This window comes from Ambystoma mexicanum, chromosome 8 (assembly GCF_040938575.1).
Source record: "Ambystoma mexicanum isolate Mex_15411 chromosome 8, UKY_AmexF1_1, whole genome shotgun sequence".
Classification (NCBI taxonomy): Eukaryota; Metazoa; Chordata; class Amphibia; order Caudata; family Ambystomatidae; genus Ambystoma; species Ambystoma mexicanum.
In genome coordinates, this window is record NC_090929.1 from 738,813,471 (window position 1) to 738,835,286 (window position 21,816).

General features: G+C 41.6%; 1 protein-coding gene across 1 annotated transcript in view; it reads right to left on the reverse strand.

The window, feature by feature from the left end:
* The window catches only part of ALOX5 (arachidonate 5-lipoxygenase), an 846,300-nt gene that overhangs the window by 249,204 nt on the left and 575,280 nt on the right, over positions 1-21,816 (reverse strand). The window contains exon 11 of the mRNA XM_069610558.1: positions 6,501-6,622. Coding sequence (XP_069466659.1) covers positions 6,501-6,622 — 122 coding nt within the window. The remainder of the gene's footprint in view (positions 1-6,500; positions 6,623-21,816) is intronic.

The window sequence follows — 21,816 nt, forward strand, 5'->3', positions numbered from 1 at the left end:
AGTGAGTTCAGGTGTCATTTGAGGAATGCTGAGGCATGCATTTGAAAGGCATTACTAATTAAGAAGTATGTGCATCCATGATTCAAGAGTATGCAAGTGTTCAGTGTTATGTTCCATCCATGCTTAATGTGCTTATGTTTGTGGCTATCTGTAGGACATTCCCAAATATATTGGTGTGAGTCAGTATACTAATTAAGAAGGATACTGACAATGAGGCTACTGAGGCAAGCCTAGTATGGTTTTGTTCTTGTTTTTATGTTCTCCACTTCCCCTTTTCCGGTTACCTTAAAGACCCCTACCTTAAAAAACCCTCCCAAACTCTGGTGCCCCCTTCGGCTGCCTTGGGGTACCTGTGTTTCTACAATCAGGAGCCTGTGTCAACCAAGGTGGGAAGGGTCACTTCTTTTGGCTTCCGTGGCAAGGAAGAAGTTATGTATACTCCAGGGGTGTGATATAATCACCAGCCCCCATATTGGGATAAATCAGCCACCTGAGCCAAATGGAGTCTCCTCGCCCTCTAACGGAGGTCTTAAAGTCCTTGCAGGATATTCGGACAGAATTGATACAGTCTTCTCAGCAGACTGCTACGTTGAAAATGCAAGTTAGTGGTTTGGTTGCTCAGGAAACGCCTTTGCGTGGGGAGGTTGCAGCATTGTCTTCCGCAGGTTCATCTAGCCGGGCCAGTACCATGGTGGTGCAACAACAGTTGGGGGTACTCTTGGCAGCACCAGAGAGGTTTGCAGGGGATCCTATGAAGATTTCTACATTTTTAACCCAGTGCATGTTACACTTCCTATGCAAACCTACGGCTTTTGAGTCTGCTCAAGCTCGGACTACCTTTGTAATTTCTTATTTAACAGGGGATGCGGAAGCCTCGGCAATTCCACTGGTACAGAAAGATGAGCCAATCTTGTATGACCGGGCAGGGTTTTCAGTAGAGTTTGCATGATTATTTAATCATAGAAATGTGTCATTGGCTCAGGATAAAGAACTATTGGCTTTAAAACAAGGCAGAAGAGACTTAGGGCCTCATTCCGACCCAGGCGGTAAGTTACCGCCTGGGTCGTACCTTTACCACCATGGCATAAACTACGTTTACGCCATGGTGGTTGGCGGACTTACCGCCCCATTTCGAGGTTAGCGGGGCCGTAAGGCCCCAATCCCCATTTACCCTTCCCCATTCCCATTTTTGCCCCATAGGACATAATGGGAGTGGGGAAGGCGTTAATTACGCCACCGTAAATTACGGTGGCGTAATTAACAACAAGGTCCCTTAGCGCCATGGATTTTAACACCTGCTAAAAGCAGGTGTTAAATCCTCCATGGCGCTAAGGGACCTCGGAATCAGGCGGTAAGGGTCGGCGCTGTTTACGCTGCCGTAAACCCCTTACCGCCTGGCTCGGAATGAGGCCCTTAGTAACATATGTGATGCAATTGAATTGCTTGATTGTAGAAACAGCATGGCCGGAACCAAAGCAAGCTGTGCTATTTTACCAAGGGTTGAAAGATGAATTTAAGCATGCAATTGCTGATGTAGAACCTCAGCCAGAGTCATGTAGTGCTCTCATTGATTTAGCCCTAAGGTTGGACCATAGGCTGGCAGAGCGCAAGGGTGAGAAAAGGAGAACTGAGGGAGTGCCTTTCGTGGACTTAGATAGGAGAAAGGAAGGAGGAGGCAGGTCAGGGTGTCAGATATCCTGAAGCACGGTTCCGTGTTGACCCGTCGTGAAGAATATATTTCTTCCTACCAATGTGATTCTCAGGAGTACGAAAGGACAGGCTGAGAAACTAATTGATCGGAAGATGGTGTAGAGTCGTTGGGATCGGTAGAGTTGAGCGGACCGCAAACTTCACGATAGATGGAGAATCCAGGTTCCTTTCAACGACTGCAGAATATTACACTGATTAACAATCAAATACACCCCTTTCTGGATAAACGTTTAACAAATAATTAACCGACTAACCTGCAGAAAACGGGTTTTAACCAGAAGTGTTTCATGCAAGAATGTCCTCAATACTGGGGAAATCTGGAGACCATAAGAAGAGAAAATACAATCAGTACCAGATAGTGAGTTGTAGAGAATGGTAAGGAAAGTTAAGTTTCTTACCCTGGTTTCCCTGGAAGTGGTCGTCTCTGGCAAATCTCCTTCTCCTTTTCTGTACGAACTGTGTGATGGTATCTGCCCCCTGTCCGACGAACCAAATAATCCAATGGTGCAAGGAAGTCACTAGTCCAGCAACAACCTATTCCCGCCGGCACGAGGACGCCTAAAAGGTGCTCAGGAAGTCTCTAGTCCAGCACCTAGCCTATTCCCGCCGGCACGAGGACGCCTACAGCACCCTGGAGGAAAGGACAGGGAAGGAATAGGAGGGGAAGAGGAAGGAAGGAAAGAAAGAAGGTAAGAGGTCTCCCAACCTTCAAGGTCCGAAATCAACTTAACCAAACCACTAGGCAAGAATAACCAAAAAACAATCCGAGGTCAAAATACTAGAACAGGTAAGGGCAATCCGTGAGCCTATCCAATAAACGTAATCCGAGATAAAAAAAAAACCAAAAATTTCCAAGCGAGAAGAGCCACTGTCAATATGGGATCAGAAGCAGCGAGAAGTGGGCGCCGGATCATTAAGTACCTGAACTACCGGCAACAAGATGGTCACGTGACCCAGTACGTTTTCTATCACGTGGAAGACGCCGCGCCCACTGACGTAACCTCCATGGTAACTTCCACGTGAGGCGTCGGGAACTACGTTCCCGACGAAAATGTCTACCGCGAGTAGAGCGTGGATAATGCAAGCCCGCCTCCTGTCTGATATTCGAACGCGACAGGCGCTTTTGGCGAAGAGAAGACAAGAGAACCGAAGGGGTATCACAAGACCTGAAGCGTTTTCTGACACAGGGGGAGGTAATGGGGAGCCCAATCAGATTGGGAGTGTCCTGGGTCCTTTAACGGCAAAAGAAAAAGAGAAGAGGAAGTCCAACAATTTATATTTGTATTGTGGCAAGCAGGGCATTTTATCCAAAACTGTTCCAACACTCCAGCTGAAGTTCCCTTCAGTGGTGGCTAACACAATGCAGATCAAGGCTCCTCATGTATATCTGTTGGTGTCTTTGGCTATGAAGTTAGGAATCCCCACCAGGATCAAGAAGGAGAAGGAATTGGTGCAGGCAGTAGATGGGTCTTGTTTAACATCTGGTCCTATTACCACTCAGACTCAGGAGGTTTTGATGAGGTGCAGTGAGGGTCATGAAGAAGTAATCACATTTGATTTGATTGCAGCCCACAATTTGGAGTGATTCTGGGAATGCCATGGTTAGTGGCGCATAATCCTTGCATAGATTGGCTTGAAAGAACCTTAGCCTTTAGGAAAGATCAGTGTGCATCAGATTTGACAGGAGCAGGGGGACCAACTGCATTTTTGGTGGAAGGAGTTAATCAGCAGGTTCAGGTGGGGGTGGTGGTTACTTCTTTGCCAGAAAAGTACAAGGAGTTTGCTGAGGTTTTTGACAAGGGAGGGGTTTCTTAACTACCTCCTCATAAGCCTTTTGACTGTGTAATTGAGTTGGAGCCACAGGCAAAGTTACCCTGCAGTCGGGTGTATGCCTTATCAGAGAAGGAGACTCAACATCTCAAAACATACTTAGATGAGATGTTAGCCTGTGGGTTTATCAGACCATCTAAATCACCTGTCTCATCTCCCTTGTTTTTTGTGCCGAAGAAAGAGGGCACGCTAAGGACCTGCATCGATTATGGGGTATTGAACAGGGTAACCATTAAAAACCGGTTCCCGTTACCCTTAATTTCGGTATTGTTGGATCAGGTCAAGCTGACAACCATTCATACTAAGTTGGATTTGATAGGGCACTTACCATCTCATTAGGGTGGAGGAGGGCGGTGAGTGGAAGACGGTGTTCAGGACAAAATTTGGTTTGTTTGAATACTTAGTGATGCCCTTTGGGTTATGCAACGCTTCTTCTACCTTCCAACATTTTATGCAGGAGGTATTGCGAGACTATTTGGATTTGTTTGTTTTGGTGTACATAGATGACATTTCGATTTTTTCAGAAAATAAGGAACAGAGTGTCAAACATGTCAAGGCAGTACTGACTCGTTTACAGGAGAATCACTTGTTCGCCAAATTGGAAAAATGTGAATTTCACACTACTGGAGTAGAGTTTTTGGGCTTTATTTTGACCCCTTCTGGGGTAGTTATGGATGAAGGAAAAGTGCAAGCAGTAACTAAATGGCCAACGCCTCAGTGTGTAAAAGACATTCAATAATTTTTGGGTTTTGCTAATTTCTACCGAAGGTTTATTCATAATTTCACTGCAATTATCACAGCCATTACTAGACTACTGAGGAAGGCGACCAAGTTTCAGTGGGATTAGGAGGCAGAAAGTGCTTTTGTGAGATTTAATACGACCTTCACGGAGGCTCCAATTCTTTGTCATCCTAAATTGGAGAGACAGTTTCAGGTTGAAACAGATGCCTCTAATTTGGCAGTGGAGGCCATTCTGTCACAGACTAATGAGGATGGAGTGCTACATCCTGTGGCATACTTCTCTCACAATTTGACACCATGTGAACAAAATTCTGCCCATTAGGGAGGCTTTTCAAGAATGGTGTCATTATCTTATGGGGGCACGACATCGCGTAGTGGTCATTACAGATCACAAGAATCCACAATATTTGAGATCCGCCCAGACATTGAGTTTGTGGCAACTGAGATGGGCCCATTTCTTTTGTCTATGGTTTTGTCAGGTCTTTGAGAACATTGGTTGAAAACGTAACACTCGTAGTCACAATTGGGTTTGATGATGTGCTTCTTGTTGAGTGCCGAGATGAGTGATGCATAGCTGTCTTTCTCGTTTGGAGGGATTGTCTTGATGATGGTTTTTATCTCTCCCACTACCAGGTTAAGGAAAATGTCACACATAATCAGTGATTATTCCTGCCCCACCGCCTTGACAAAGTAGTTGAAATCTTCGACCCATCTGGGACCTTTGGAACTAGTGTAAATCGGAGCGGCTTCCTCAGCAGTGCAGTGCAGCCTTTGACGTCGAGGCCATGACCAGGAGTTGTGTCCCCTGCCGGGTGAGCAAGCTTGGGCCGCTCGTGGTGATTCAGGTGTCCAATGTGTACTGCCTCCTCTCTCCCTTGTCTTTTGGCATGTCTCTAGTGGGGGTTAAGGTAGCTGATGCAGGATGTGTTGCTCCCTGGATGCGGGATAGGCTGCTATTTTCTTCTCTGCCATCAGGTGGCATTGCAAAGTCTCTCTTTCTCCTCACAATCTCAACCACTATTCTGTCGCCTAGTATTGAGGTGGTGGGCCTGTCCCTGAGTCCCCTCGGTGGGTCTTCCACCTCCATGAGGGTGCTGGTTTGTGGTGAGCTGTGGGCCTGCAGGGTTCAGGGCTTACCTTCTGCCAAGTGTTCTCACCCGAGTTGAGGGATGGCAGGGCTTGTCGCGTAGCTTGGGTCTGTGTGCACTCCCTTGGACACACGATGTGCATCGCCTGCTGCGTAGGCTATGGGAGGGTGGTTTTGGCAGGATCGCCGTGCAGTGAAAAATGCTGTGGATTGCTGTGAGGTACAGGTCGGCAGGATCGTCCTACGCTCAATGCTGGTGGTCTGCTGTGTGGATAGGGATGTGGCGCGATCGCCTGGATGTGGGAGGATGGCGAACTACCATGGGTGGCTGGCGGGATCGCCTGCGTTCACCTGGAGGAGTCACTGGATCATGGTGGGATCATCGGGGGATGAGGTCAGAAGCCAGTGCGCAGGACAAAACCTCATCACCAGATGTTGTACTGGAGTAAAATGAAGGAGGCAACACCAGTTCTAGGGAGCTCCTTCCCTTCATTACCTTCTTCCATTTCATATAATTTCTAAGGTTTCCCCAGCTCCACCCCTTTCTCCTCCTCTCTCTTCCCGCTCTGCTTTTTCAGTCTGCTTAAAGGTGCAGTAGCCTTCTACAGAGAGAGAGTTGTGGGAAGAGAGATCACATCAACATTGATGCAATGCTTGGAAACATTCAATCAGTCTGTTTAATGTTTTTGGAAAGATGCAGAGGCCAGTGATCTATAGGTTGCTTTGGAAGCAATATGGCTACATAGTTGAGATGTCATAATGTATACCAGCCTACCCCAACTTCAACTAGGTTTCCAAAGCCAAAAGCAAAGTGAGAAAGGCAGAGCTCTCTCAGGTTAGTTTCCAGCAACATACGAACTAGCCTAGTTTGCCTAGCCTACATTGACAGCAGGAAACTGCTGTGTCATAGAGCAGGAAGGAGTGATACTTTTTTCCAAACAATTTCCTGATATCATATTTCATGACTTCCGAGGTTTAATATTACACACATTTGCTTTAAATCACTTATAGTCTCATGCGTGCTGTAGAAACATCTGTTTAAACTATCACTACCTGGGGAATTTATTGCATATGTATCATAATAGTTACTGATTAGTTCTACATAGGTGATTATTGTATGAAAATGGTTTACCTGATGTCTCGTTATCCCTCATTCCATAGACATACACATCTTTCACAAATGCCTGGAGCTCTGCATCTTCACATACTGTCACATCATTTTCATAGTAAATATGCACCACATCTGTGGTAAAACTAAAAAGGAAAAAACAAACTGTTGTACACTGTGGTAGCATTGTTTTGGAGTAAAGAATTCAAAGCACAATGAAATGAGTAGGGGGTATCAAACAGGCAAGATAAATTATATTATCAGTAACAAGGAGTGTGGAAAACTGAGGTCCCTCCATGGAGGAGTGTAATAACATTGAAGCACTATTCAAATAGATCCTTGTCTCAATCCTCCTCTATGACTTTGTTTTTCAGGTTAACACATTGTTATATGAGGTGGACTAATATGCGTGAAGTGGACATTTCACACAAGCACTGACTGTTTGAATAGTGATACTGATTGGCTTTTGTACAGTGCGACTCTTTTCTGTGTTTCCAGCATTGAAGAACTCAGACATGGGATTTGAATCTCAGTGAGATTGGTATGTTAAACATTTAATAGCAACAGTGCATAGAGAGCACAGCAACAAGACTCTCACAATCCTGATAATGCGTTACCCTCGCCGCTCTAAAACATATATATTTTATTAAAATATGTGCTTTGGTTATTACATACAACCTTTCACAATAGCTTTATTAGAATAGATGAATAAAAATTAAAAAACAGACAACTACAATAAAAAAAGAAAATGATAATCAAGTAAATGAAAAAAGAAGGATGTCCTGTAAGATATGGTTAATCACCCTAACAGCAGCAATAGGACGTATGATAACCCCTTGGAACACGTTTCCAAAAGTCTACCGTAATTAGCATATCAGTAGATCCTGCTAAAGAGTTAAACTGCAGGTGACATACAGCTAAAGTGCCAATGGAGTCCAAAAAAATATGCTTCCATGATTCTACTTGTCCCATGGTTTGACATACTCAACAGTTAGAAACCAAATTCTTGATGCAAGCTCAACTATTTAAAATGTAACTTGTCATCAAAGTGTTGAACCTAAATCGCAAAATGGTGCTTCGATGCACAGGGAAAAGGACCCCATTCTGTTGTGCTCCATACTCTGTTCAGCATACAAGGAATATTTGAGAATCTGTTGATGATTGTCAATCCAATCAAATTTCGAACGTTTCTCCTTTACTTTGACAGAACTACGCATTAGTAAATCTATGGTAGTATTCAAAATATGATGTAAGATTACAATACATTCTCTAGCTAAAGCATTGAACATTTCAATGTTTCCCATTTGCAATGAATCACGTAGAGTGTTAAACATAGAGTCCTTCACAGGAAGAAGGATTTTCATAACAGACACAGCATATTCCATTGAATACGGGAGTTGAGAGAATTGAGGCCTAATTCCTAAACGAAGAGTAGCAGTACTGAATTTGGTAGGTGTAAATCCTTTTTCCAAAAGAGTCCCTCCAATCAAGAGAGAAGGGTCCAATCAGCCAGGTGCCATAATTCAAGACCAAAGGTCGAGTGGGGTACTATTTTCCCTTTATAATATTTGGTTAAAGGTTAAAAGGAATAACAACACAATCTGAGGCAAATAGTAGAATCTTGTTTAAACAGACAATATACTACAGAGCTGTTTGTTTTTTCAAAGATATGGGAATCAAAATATCTGAAATGATGCCCTTGTGTTCAAAGGTTTCCCATGAAAGGACCATTTAAAGGGAACAAGTTTTTTAGAACTAGAAAAGTGTAAAATATTGGTCTTATCAGTATTTAGTACTAACTCATTATCTGACAGATAATTATAGAAGGAATCAAGCGACCCATAGGCGTGTGATCAAACATTAAGATGTTGTGAGCATACACAATCTACTGGATGTAATTTAGGAGGGAACATTCTAGTGTGAGTAAATGCTGAGATCGGATGAGAGATATAACAATTAAAAAGACATGCAGTCAATACACATCCCTGTTTAACTCCTCGATGTGTTGGAATCTCATTGGCCAGAGTCCCAATATTGTTCAATCTGACTCTGATTGCTGAATCATCATGGACCTGGATGATCACAACATGAGGACTCTTAGGAAGTCCTCAAGCCATCAATGTATTCCAAAGCCTAGCTCTGTTTACATGGTTAAATACTGCTGTCAGGTTATAAGTAGCTATAAATACGTTGGCAGCACCCTTTCGCCACGCTCTGTTTTGAAGGCAAGTTAGAATATATCCATTTATCTGCGTTCTTACAGATTTCTGGAACACTGTTTGACATTTTTTGATTATTCCTGTGAGTTCAGACCAACTTTCCAATTCACAAAGAATTAAAGAGGCAAAGGCATTGCTGCTGAAATCCAGCAAGGAAATGGGGAGATAGTTCCCAGGAGAAAGTGTCCTACATGTTTTAAATACTGGAACAGACCAAGAAGCTGGAAAAGACCTAGAGAATAAAATATTTCTAAACCGGGTGCAGAGAATCATGGCCCAAACAGCTGAATTGGCCTTCATCATGCAGTTAGGAATACCAGTTGGGCCTAGCGCCCTTGAGGTTTCGAACTTAATAATCAAGAATTCTATGAATTCTTTGACAAAGGAAGGAGACCACATAGTTGCAGATGGAATTTTGTAAGAGGCTTCAATATCCCTAGTGGGACGTAGTGAAGCAGTGAGCATGGATTTACTATCACAATAATACAGAAAATATATGTGTCTTTTAATCCAATTATTATACTCCTGTTTAAAGCACCTTACTGTGACAACAGAGAGGGATCGTCTTTACAAAGGGTAATACAAAGCCGTCTAAGGGAAGAGCGCAACGTGTACCTTTCAGTAGCAATAGTATGATCATAACAATGTGGTCTCTTGAAAATAATTCCTTTTGAGTTAGCAGCTGAGGCAAGGAGAGGGGCTGTGGGCCCTTTTATAAAACAGTGGAATTGCAGGGTGAACAGAATCGCTGACTAAGTTTATGTTCTCATTGGTAAATAAAAATGTAACTTCTGAATTCAAAATATTAAAGTTTTTCTTATGCTACGGCAGTCACTTCCTATCAGATGACACAGTGTAGGAATGAAATGTTCTACTAAACTTCGCTTCTGACAGTAAAAACTCAAATTCAACATACACACAGACTCACACACAGCCTTCCGCAAGGCCTTAAAAACCCAGCTCTTTGTATAATGAGCACTTCCCCATTAGATCTGCACCACTGTGTCACTATGTAAATGAAATTTACCTGTTTTGCACTCTGCTACCTAGACAAGAATATGAGTAAACAACTGTAACATCAATGTGTAACATCTGTAACCGAACAAACTGTATCTAAGTCAATGTATCTAAGCATACTTTCTTGGGCCGCTTATTGTAACCCACAAGCAAGCCTCCTTAAATTTCCATTAAAACGCCTTGTTGCCTGTACAATTGTGCTGCTGTGTGCCAAAGTAGAACTCCATTTTGTCAGCAAGCACATAAATAATTCCAAATGGAGTCTCTCTAACTGTACCAAGCTGGTGCAGGGAACATAATGTCTTCTTAAATCAGTATATTTCTTCTCTTTTTTTCATTTGAATTCAATTACAAATACATTCCAATATTCTTCCTTTTAAATGTTCAATTCATCCAACTGCAATATGCTCGGCGATGGTATGTGCATAAAAATCAACCTGTCAAAGCTGTACCTGTTTTTGAGGTAGGTTTTTATTGCCTCTGAATACAGAAAACATGGCCTTGTATGAACTTGACAGTCTGGGCTTGGCAGAGCGTTTCACATTTTCCTTCGACTACTGTTGCCTGAAAATCTAATATGCCACTTCTTTCCAGGTCTCTCCACCTATTTCATGTCAGGGTAATCAAGCTCGGTCTAGCTTTGATTTACCACCATCTGCTGAATTGAAGATGCACTTGTTTGTATGTTTGGCTCCTGCTGAATTTCTTTGGCACCTGCATCTTCCATGTTCGCTTGATTGTTGTTTGATTGCATGACAACCCAACTTCCTCTTCTGTGACACTGGGGTGTCATTTTGCAACCAGACACAGACATTATTTGGCAACTGCCGCAGTCCATGCCTCTAAGAATCTGGCCACTGGTCACAAACACCACAATACAATTAAACCATACAACAAGTTCGTACAGTGCACCTTTAAATAGCAAGACTCACCTAGAACCTCCCCAATCCCAATTACGTTCGCGGACATGTGTTCATGTCCGTGGACACAAACAGTGACTGTGGACATGGTGGCAGCAGCACGGTTTTTTTCATCTGTTAAAACCCTCCCCTATCATTTTTTTCCCCTCACCCACTATTTCCAGACCCTCTTTTGGGAACAAAGTAACCCCAAATGTGATTTCTAGATTTATTTTCATTGCGCTGTCCGCGGACAACAGTGGCTGTCCAGGGATCCGATATGGCGACTGTTCCAAAAAATCTGATGCACCTCAAACAACCAATCAGCGTGTTTTTTTGGTTATCTGCAGACATCGAGCCACCCTCCGATTTGTCCAGAGGTTTCTGCAGATTCCAAATCGGGAAATGAGTCTGCGGACCGGACCAGATAATACTAATTTTATTTGACCTACTTTTTTTTTTTTTTTTTAAACTACTGGACAGATTTAAACTATGTTTAGAAAATCATGCGTTCGGGACCAGGCCACCACTACAGGCGCAAGTTTGGTGAAAATACATCCACCGGTATGGGCATTTTTTTTCCATTGTGTCTATGAAGATTTCAAAACTTTTGGGACCCCGCTATAACTTTGCCCCCCCGCCCCCTCGACGAAACCGCACCAAACTTTGCAACATCATTCTGAGGTGGCCATGTACTTTTTTTCCCCAAAGTTTCACGAGGATTTGTCAAACAGTGCCAAAGTTATAAGCCACCCAAAAAGTGCTCTTTCTATGAGTTGATCAACTTAACCATAATAATGCTCATTTAGATTAGCTAGAGAAGAACAAAGCCATAACTCTGAGGAGGGACCATTCCATGAATTAGAACTGTTAACTGAAAGGAACGGAAATGTGATGGACGCATGAAGTACAAATAATACAAATTGTGAAGAAGAACATGTCTGACGTGGGGGATAGTTAAGGGAAATAAGATCGAGAACATAGAATGGTGATAGAGTATGTATGATATTATAATATTACAGAACATGTGCAGTTAAAATCTACCCGTGATTTGCAACAATGAAGACTTGCCAGGTGCAAGGAAATAGAAGATGAATAATTAAGGTTAAAAAGAATATGAACAGCAGAATACTGGATTGATTGAAAAGGTAATTAAACATATTTATTAAGATCATTTTAGAGTCAACAACAGTATTTAAGATGAAAAAGTACTAACGGTTTAATACAAAATTTAGTAGCTGAGAACATATTTAAATGATGAGTTTTCCTCTAAAAAATGTACTGAACAGTGGAAAGACACTGAGAAAGGTGCTGATGCGGACAATCCATAAAAAAAGGAAATGATTCACAAATTTGTGCTTCATCCACATAAAGTTGTACATTAAAACCAAAAGATTTAACTAATACAGTCAAAGCTATATTATTATTTATTATTTATTTATTTATGTGTATTTGGTTTTACAAAACCTTTACAAAATTATAAACTTTCAAAAATATAAATATTTCATAAATAAACTTACATTACATATTCTTTACACAGACACCTATCCAAACTCAAATAGATTGTCAACTTATTATCAACTACATTGCTACTTGCTTCCAGACTTTCTTTCTTTCCGCAGGATTTTTTTCCCTTGTTATGTGCGCTTTTTAGATGAGCAGAATCATTTTTTTTTGTTTGTAAAATTTGCTAAAGCAATTGTAAACAAAATAAAAAAAATAAAAAAAAATATCTAAAATGCTTCTTAAAAAGCATATGAGGATACAAACTTTCTCCTCACCTCCAATTAGATACATACTAAATACCTAAAAAGTGTACTATTTAAATGAACTTTGATCACATAGTCATCATCTCAAACATAGTGCCATAAATTCATATTCATCATCTCATACATAATAACATAAATGCATGATATGATATGCTGTGATATGTCATTTATAACGCACCTATACACAAGTGTTTCAAGGCGCGACGAGGCAAGAGAGGGGGAACAAAGGGAATACAGACAGCGAACTTACACACCCAGGTGACATTGAGATTGCGCAAGTGCAGGGGAGCAGGAGGGGAAAAGTGCGAGGGGGAAGGGGCAGGGGTAGTGCAGTACATGGGATCACACTGTAGAACACATGAAACAAATAACTACAAATAAATTAAAAGGGAGGCCAGCTGGTGGCAAGTGCAAGGGTAAGTGCAGATATCAAGTGTCAAGTGCTGGTAGGGAACTGTAGGGATACAGAAATAGACAAAGGCCCTCACTACAACTCAGGCGTTAAGGGTTAACGCCACTGTTAACCCTTAACGCCTGATTCCCACCTTAACGCCTGCTTTTTGCAGGCGTTAAGTTCCATGGTGCTAAGGAACCTTGGTGCTAATTACGGCACCGTAATTTACGGTGCCGTAATTAGCGCCTTCCCCACTCCCATTATGCCCTATGGGGCAAAAATGGGAATGGGGAAGGGAAAATGGGAAATGGGGATTTACCGCCCCACTCACCTTGTAATGGGGCGGTAAATCCGCCATCCACCATGGTGTAAATGTAGTTTACACCATGGTGGTAAAGTTGGTGCACTTAGCACCTCAGTTGTAATGAGGGCCAAAGAGTGCAAATGTTACCAGGGGGGCAACCCGAGCAGGAGTGCAACTGGTGGGGAGGGGACCTGCGCTTGAGATCAGAGGCTTCCCAGGTCACCAGTGCAGTTTCATTTTCAACCAGGAGTTCAGCAGGGGAGAAGAAGAGAGAAAGCAGAAGCAAAGAGGAAAGTATTGAGGGTCTTCCACAACCAGAGATGGTTCTCCTTAAGTTTCAGAGAGGCAGGGAGGCTGTTCCAGAGGGAGGCCCCAACTGAATAAACAGATCTACCACCAACTTGTTGCTTGGAGAAGCGAATGACCCTGAGGTAGTTGGAGGCAGAGGAGCGAAGGGCTCAAGAAGGAAGATAGTTACAAAGGGGGAGTTAAAGATATTGAGGCCCCAGCCACCAGAAGGCCTTGTGGGCAATGCAGTGGGTTTTGAAATTAATCCTCGCAGCCACTGGGAGCCAGTGCATAGATTAAGACTTCAGTCCTGGAGAGATACATCCCTGGGCTTGTGGGATAAGGACAAGTCTCGCAGTCCTGTTTTGGATGTGTTGCAGAGGGCGGAGAGTAAAAGAAGGCATATTTAGAAAGTGGCTGTTGCAGTAGTCCAGCCTAGAGAGAACCAGAGCTCTGGAAAGAGTGAGCTTCTGGGAGCAGGAGCAGAAAGGAAGAATACCTCTGAGGAGGTGCAGTTGGTAGTGTGACTTCTTAGAAACGTCGAGGATGTGAGGAGAGAAGGAGAGTGTGGAGTCGAAGATAACCCTGAGGTTTTCAGCCTCACAGGTGGCAGCAGGAAGAGGGCTAAGAAAGGCCGGCCAGAGAGTGATGGAAAGGAGGGAGCAGGTGTGCCGATGAGTAGAATCTGAGTCTTACTGGCATTAAGGCAGAGATCATTGGTGCCACACCATTCCTGAATAGCAGAAAGACAGTTAGAAATGAGAGAAGAGGTGACAGAGGGGTGCCTGAAAATGAGCTGAGTGTCATCTGCATAGCACTGAAAGTTGGGGCAGAGAGCAGCAATGCGGCGGGCAAGAAGTGCCAGGTATTGGTTGAACAGCCAGGCAGAGAGGTTAGACCCATGGGGAACACCACAGGTAGAGAGAGAGATATAGAAGAGAGGATTCAATAAATTCCAACTTCAATAATTACGGTCCATCTTAAAATCTGGAAAGGAGACATTTCATTTCAATGAGACTTTTGCTAAACTTACTTGAAAAACTAAGCCTTAGTGAAAAAATGTGTGGAAATTATTTTTTTATTATTTTATCTAAAGGATTCTAGGACTTTTAACTGTGCTTATTGCTTTCTTTTTTCATTCCCTGTTTTTAAATTATTTGATGATTAACACTGGGGAAAACAGTGATTGCTAATGAATTGCTATGATAATATGCTACTATGTTTGTGTTTTGATACTCTAAAATGAAATATGAGGTATGATTTTATAATGATGTGATTGCTTATAATGTTTTGATTGGTGTAGACTTCGAGTTTTAATTGTTAATGAATAGTAAATGAATGTGACTGTTCATAATGCTATGATTGTTGAAGGTTTCTGAGTCTTAATTGTTAATGAATTGTAAATTAATTTGTATTTGTATTTGGTTTTTAAGGTAATCTTTCTCTAGTGTATAAGGTTTTAACTAACCAATTGCACTATAAACATAATACAAGATTTCATTTCAATGAGACTTTTGCTAAACTTTGCCAGCCTTCATACACAGTACAATGCTGTCTGATACCCCTTGGCCAGTCAGGCGACGTTTTTAGTTTACACACATTTCTTAGAAACCTGAGGACAGTTAGCTTCAGTGAAACTTTTTACCATGCATCATCTCAAGCCATAAACAATCCAACTGAATCCAGCTCAAATTAAATTCAAATACCCCAAAGTATTCAATTTGAAGCACTCTCAAGGCTCTACAGTATACAAAAAAATGAGGCAGAGATTCTTTCTCTGCTTTATCTTTACAAAATCTACAATAAGCCAGGTTAGCTACTTAACTGTTTCTTATACATATAATTTAATTAGTTAAGAGAACATTGAATCTGAAACACATGTAGCTATTCCTTTCGTTTTTGCTTGAAAAGACGCTCAGATAAGATTTAGGCAGTCACAGTAGTCTACCATAGGAAACAATCTGACAATATAATTTTGTTTTTACTACATCGTCCGTCGTCATGGACCAGTCAAATTTACGGTTCTTCCGCATTACATAGTTTGGGTTTTCTATTAACCCCTTCTTTGTGGTTTCTATTTTTTCCAAGATATTAATAGATTATTTATAAAATGCTGGAATAAAGCCCTCCCTCAGGGACACCCTATTCCTTCACTCCCCAGGATAGTATGTACATCCTCTCCAGATCTAGATAGCATTTTACGTGCCAGGGACAGCTGCTTCCACTATATCCTATTGTTAAAGATTGCAATCCTAATTTGTAGCAAATTGCGGCATATATGACAGATTTGGGTAAATAGTATAAATCTTTCCTCCATATGATAGATACATATGGATCCAGCTCCATAATTAACCATTCCAGTGCAAATTCCAGCCCATATATCAATGTGGGAATGGCTTTTGCATTATAGAACCTAATTACAAGTAGCAGAGAGTCGTTTCTAAACTTTTTATCCACCTTAAGCATTTTACTGGCAAGAACTATAGCTTTACCTCTTAAAAACTTCCTACAAAAACCTTCATTTGGATGGGCAATAATAGGATAACCTAGATAAACCAGACTATCTTTTACTTGGATTCTGGTTTTGTTTATGTACCATTGAAAAACAGCATTTATTGATAAATCTGCTCAGTTTTATTATAATCATTTTAGATGGGTTAATTACTGGATTAATTCCCTTCATATAATCATTAAATCTTTGCATAGTTCTTAGTAGCCCAATAGGCGTCAAATCCATTAATATAAAGTAATCTGCATAATCTGCCCATATTATCTTTAACTGACCAATCTTTGGGGGTGCAAAAGCTTGTTCAGTGAGAGTATCTCCCACTTCCGAGAAATAGATGTTTAACAATGACGGGTCAGTCTACAAATCTGTCTGAGGCCATTTAAAGTTGGAATTGGATGTGACATTAGCCACTCATTATTTAGCCTTACTTGTATGGAAGACTCCTCATGCAAATGTATCACTGTGCTCAAAAGCCCAGGAGGCATTCCAAGTGTATTTAACTTGGACCATAGTGTCTGTCGATCCACCTTGTCGAATGCCCCAGAAAGATCCATAGATTCTACATAAGCAGAACTTGTATCCCCTCTCCAAGCCAATTATTGAATGCTGCTCAGCAACAGGACACCCCTGTCTGTTCCAATGTGTTTCGAAAGCCCATCTGGAAAAAATCAAGAATGGCATTCTCCTTTCACCAATCTTCTATGTGCCCAAGGACTATGGAGGCAAACAATGAGGAATCTGCATCCATCGGCAAGACCGTTTGGAAATTAATGAGGGACATTCTATCCCCTTTTTTGTAAATTGGAATTACAAATGAAACACTAAACGTAGTAGGGATTCTTTGAGTGTTTATGATGTCAGTGAATAATATATACAATATCTTTGCCCACAAGTCCTTGTTCAGTTTAAAGACTACTTAGATTAACAGGTTCAGAAGGCCTGCTCTCGAAGAACTATAATTTCTTATATTCTCAGCTTTTTCCTTGATAGTAAACGTCATAGCCCAGTGTGCATTTTTGTTACATTTGGGTAAACACTGATCTCCATACCACCTTTATGTGCATTCCATACCTCCTCTCTTGTCAGATTAATTTGTAGAGACTGCTGTGTCCATTCGAGATCATTGATCAAAGTGCACATTTTCTTTGCATTCCCTCCCCTCAAATAGTCCAACATTGCCCCACTGTTGTTTTGAAGCATCATGCCCTTGTATGTTTTGATCCAGTTTTTCCATTTCTATTTTAACCTTTTTTATCAAGACAGCTTTCTCCTCAATTCCCATTATCATGTTTTTTTTATTTGTCTTGTCTCTTTCCTGACAAGTCTCTTAATTTCTTGAATTTTGCAATGAAATGTAGGGGATTGTGTTTTTAGTTGCTTCCATCTCAATTTCCCTATTCTTATTTTGGATAAGACATTCATTAAATTGTTATTAAAGGACAGCAATGAATATGTTGCTCCCTTTGACTCTAATGGGGAATACTCAAAGTTTTTTAAAAAGAGCATATTGAACAGTTGAACACTTTTGTCATTCCACCTCAGTCTGTTGCCTTGTTGATTTGTCCTTAGATCTGTGCTATAGACTACAGACACGTTACCAGCTATCTTTAAATCAAAATGTGCAAATGATAGGCCATGTTCCTTGAATTAAATAAGGCTTTTGAAACATACGTACAATCAATACAAGTATCCGCTTTCCGGTCGGGCCTCCCTGAGGTTGATCGTGATAGGTATAGGCCCCAATCTTCCAAATTTGAGTGACATTTTGGTCCCTGGATATTTTTTCGAGTAACTCCACATCCCTTCTGTTATTCACACAGACGGCCTGATTCATAGAACATATTCCTATGGGATTGCACCATTATAAAATGCTTCTGTGAATCAGGCCTGAGTGTTTCCCCACTGACTTCTACTTTACCATCCTCAAGCAGGTGATCACAGTCTTTCGCTCTGGCAGTTATACAATTCACATTAAAATCCCCCAGCACCATCACCTGACCACCAGGGCAGGCCAGGTACCAGTCTTCTATTTTTTGGTTTAGCATGGCTAGGGCTCTTGGTGGCTTGCTCACTGACTAATCATAACCTTGAAGTGAAGGTATTACTATTACCCATGTTTCCTGTAGACAGATTAAGGAAAAGGAGCACAGAAAATCGAAAGACTTGTATTTGAGCATAGTTCATGAAAACCCTGAATGTTCCAGAAAACCACTGAGAGGTCAGACTTCATGATAAAGGGGTGCTTTTATTTTTATTAGTTGATCGATTGCTTCTCTGAGTGTTAGGGCTAACCACCTCCAATTCTGATCTCCCCTTCCCATAGTCGATTCATTAGCTACCCAAACCCCATCCCTTCCCATTCATCAGCTTTATTCTTTTGACAAATCACCTCCAGACCTCTGGCTTCTTGATCAAACCTCAAAAGTGTCTCAAAAGGCAAAGATCATATCCCAATTTGTAAAAGTTCTCAGTTTCTTTCTACATGACACCATAGACCAGCCTCGAAGGGATGACCAAACACACCTAATCATACCTCTCCCAGTGTATAAAATCTACTAATTTGATATCTTTTGTTGTAATCAATCTTAATGCTGGAATTTCACTAAAGAGGCAGGAATTGTGCTACTGTTCAAATAATTCAGGCCCCCTTTTTCAAATATATAGTTAAGAGTAAAACTCATATAATTCTGGAAGATTGGGTTCCTAAAATAGAATTCAACATGTCTCCTCCCTATAATATTATCATTGAACCCACCCAAGGAGAAATCCCTTCTCCCAACTTCTATCTTCCTGCAAAATGAGGGAATTCCTTGCCAACATTTCTCCACCCATTTGGACTTTATTTGGAATGTTCTCAGCTAACCTATTGGGTCTTATGGTCTCCCTCAGCACTTCTCTAACATCGTTCCCGGAGATACCACATTTTCACTAGAATGAGCCATCTGAAACCCCTGAGGGGCTAGTAAAGATTTGCCTGTATTCTTGGGGATCCTACCTTCTTTATTTACTACTTTTTGTTCATCCTGAGACATAATGGATTTGATCAGATCTCTAATTTCTTTCTCATTCATAGGCAGTACCGTTGAGGGTACAGCACTTTTACCGTTGTTCCCTGCCGGCAGCGACCCCTTAGTTTAGCCTTTCATGGGCACTTCTTTCACTATGGTCCCTTTGAACCCAAGTCCCCACTTTCTGTTCTGATTAAATATTTTAAACGTTGCTGTTTTTGGTTGGTCACTAATGGTACATTCTTCTGCATTTTATTTAGCAGTATCCTTATGTTTCAAAGTGTGTACCAGCCTGAGATCTGAGGACTCATATGACCCATTCCCTTCAGTAGCCACTAACCCTGGCTCCTCCTGCAACCTTTCTTCCTGCTCCTTGTCAGGCTTACTGTTATCTTTCCGCTGCAGGCTGCCCTCCTGGTCCGCTATCCACTCATCTCCTGATAAGTCAATCTACTCCACATAGTCATTTGTATCTGACTGTGCAATATTGCGCATTCATTTTCGGGATTAGGGCTTTTTTAGATAGAGATTTATTTGTCCTCTTTTTTTTAATTGATTGGCTACTGCAGTTTTTACTAGAGCCCTGGTTAGTCCCTTTTTACTGCCTCTTACCCTCTCTGATCTAATCTCTGTCGTGTTGGAGTTACATGTTACTTGCCTCATTTGTTGGTAGGTAATTCTTCACCGATTTCACGGGTGGTAAAGCGCAGCCGCCTACCTCCTGTACACCTGAAGAGTCTTTTATCAGGAGAACCAGGGAGCAGACATGGCTGCATATTTCATTAAAAACAAGCATTTGAGCTTTCACTTACGCATACAAATGGTCCCTTAGGTTTGCGATAGCCAAGACCACTACATTTGTGTCTTCTTCTATTAAAATTAGAGAGCTCACATATTTCTGCGCTCCTGATATACTATTACCCGCTTCACGACTAGCTGAAGGGCGCATAGTCATACCTAATAGAGTGCTTTCCCCAGTTCCAAATATATATGGGGTGAATTCAAATACAATCCATTAAGTTTGTTGTAAATATTAATTCATGGATCCTTTGTCATATTGCCCATAATTTGATCCTGGATATTCTGGGGTAATTCCCAAATCTCATTGTCCACTGTAGATATCTGTAAAGAAAGGTCACCAGCCATCTGCTTTATCTGACCCCCCAGACACCTCATCACCCCTGCCCAAAACCCCAGAACCCTCCTCAGACTCATTTATAGTTGTGATTTTAACCAATGATGGGGGAAGTAGCATGGCTATGGCTCTTGACAGACTATCCCTGTGTTTTGAAAATACCAATGGTGCCGTCATTATGACAGCCACTGCCTTTGTTTTTTTCCTCATGTTGGTAATTCCACTGAAATAGACTGGTGAATACAAGATAAGTTTATATAGATATAACAGCTCAATATATCTTGGCAGGCCCTGCCTTAATCCTCACCCCCGAAACAGCACTCGAGGAGCACTCGCTGGGTGCGCGTGCGCAGATGCGTGTGCCCGTTCCTTTTATGTTGTTTCCAGTTAGAGGGGCATGGCCAAAAGTCTGTTCATGTGCTTGTAGAAATATCACTTTGAAGTCCTTCGTACACCTAAAGTAGGGAAAGTGAAGCCAACTATAGTTACTGATACTTAATTGAAGTTCTCTCACACAAGTCCAACTGTCCAAATGTCCATCTGTACCTTCCGGACTTCGTGTAGAGTGTGCACAGCAGGCGGCTGCAATAGACTGGAGCCAAACATTGCCAAACAGCACTCAAGGAGCACTCCAAAGCTATTGCAAACAGTGTGAATAGAAGACGACGTAAAAAAAAGAACAATTATAAACCTCACAGGAAAGAGACTTAAAAAAGAAAACAAGCCTTTGCAGGAAACCAAGAAGGAACACTTAGATAAAAAAGAGGAAATCCTTGATAATACAGTAACAGAAATACCAAGAGAAGAAATATATTCAGGTAAAGTACAATGAGCAACTATGTCAAATGCAGCAGATACAACTTAAAGAACCAAAAGAAAAGAGTGTTTTTGGTGACGGGCAAGCATAATAAAATCAGAGACAGAAAGAAGAGCTGTTTCAATAGAGTAGTAGAGTCCTGTCCATGCTTTACCTGCTCCCATAAGGGAAGCTTGCATGATTGCCCATCCCCTACTTCTTATTTCTGAAGGGAACCATGTGCTGGTCCTGTCAAGGGTGTGTCTGTCGGTTTTATATTTGTGAGCAATGATTGAAAGGCACAACCGGTGACCTGTCTTTGCTGTGCTGCCGGTGACCTGTCTTTGCTACAAGTACAGTGACAGCTATTTACCTTGCTAGACTTGCAGTGCAGCAAAGAACACCGCCACAGGGAGAGGCGTTATTGTTTGAGTTTGTTTGTTTGTTTGTTTATTGATTTTTTATGGCGCGCCTAACCCAAAGGTAACTGGGCGCAACAGAGAGCAGAAAAACATGAATACTTAAAAGCTTAGTTACAAGGTAAGGCACAATATATATATGAAACAGCATTGCATCTCTAAAAATCAGTTAAAGAATATACACATATACAGTCATATTGAGTAAGATCTGTAGGTGTGAATAAAGGCATGGTTAATCTTGGGGGTCGTTAGAGCATAGCCATGTAAGAATATTCCGCCTAAAGCTATAGTAGGTTCGGTCTGTTCTAATGTTAGGTGGGAGAGCTGGGTATTGGGCTTCCTTGACTGGGAAGCTGCTGCCGCCTGTTTTTTTTGTCTGAATGTGGGTACCTGTAGGCAGTAGGCAGTAGGAGTTGAAGATTCTCTTGGGGCGGATCGATGTTTTTCTCACTATTCTTGCTGCCAGGTAGGGTGGGGCTGCGTTGTTAAGACATTTGAAGGTGGGTGAGGCCATTCTAAGTGAGATTCTGTCGCAGATTTTGAGCCATTTGTACTCTTCTTCTTTTATTGGAAATGTGTTCTT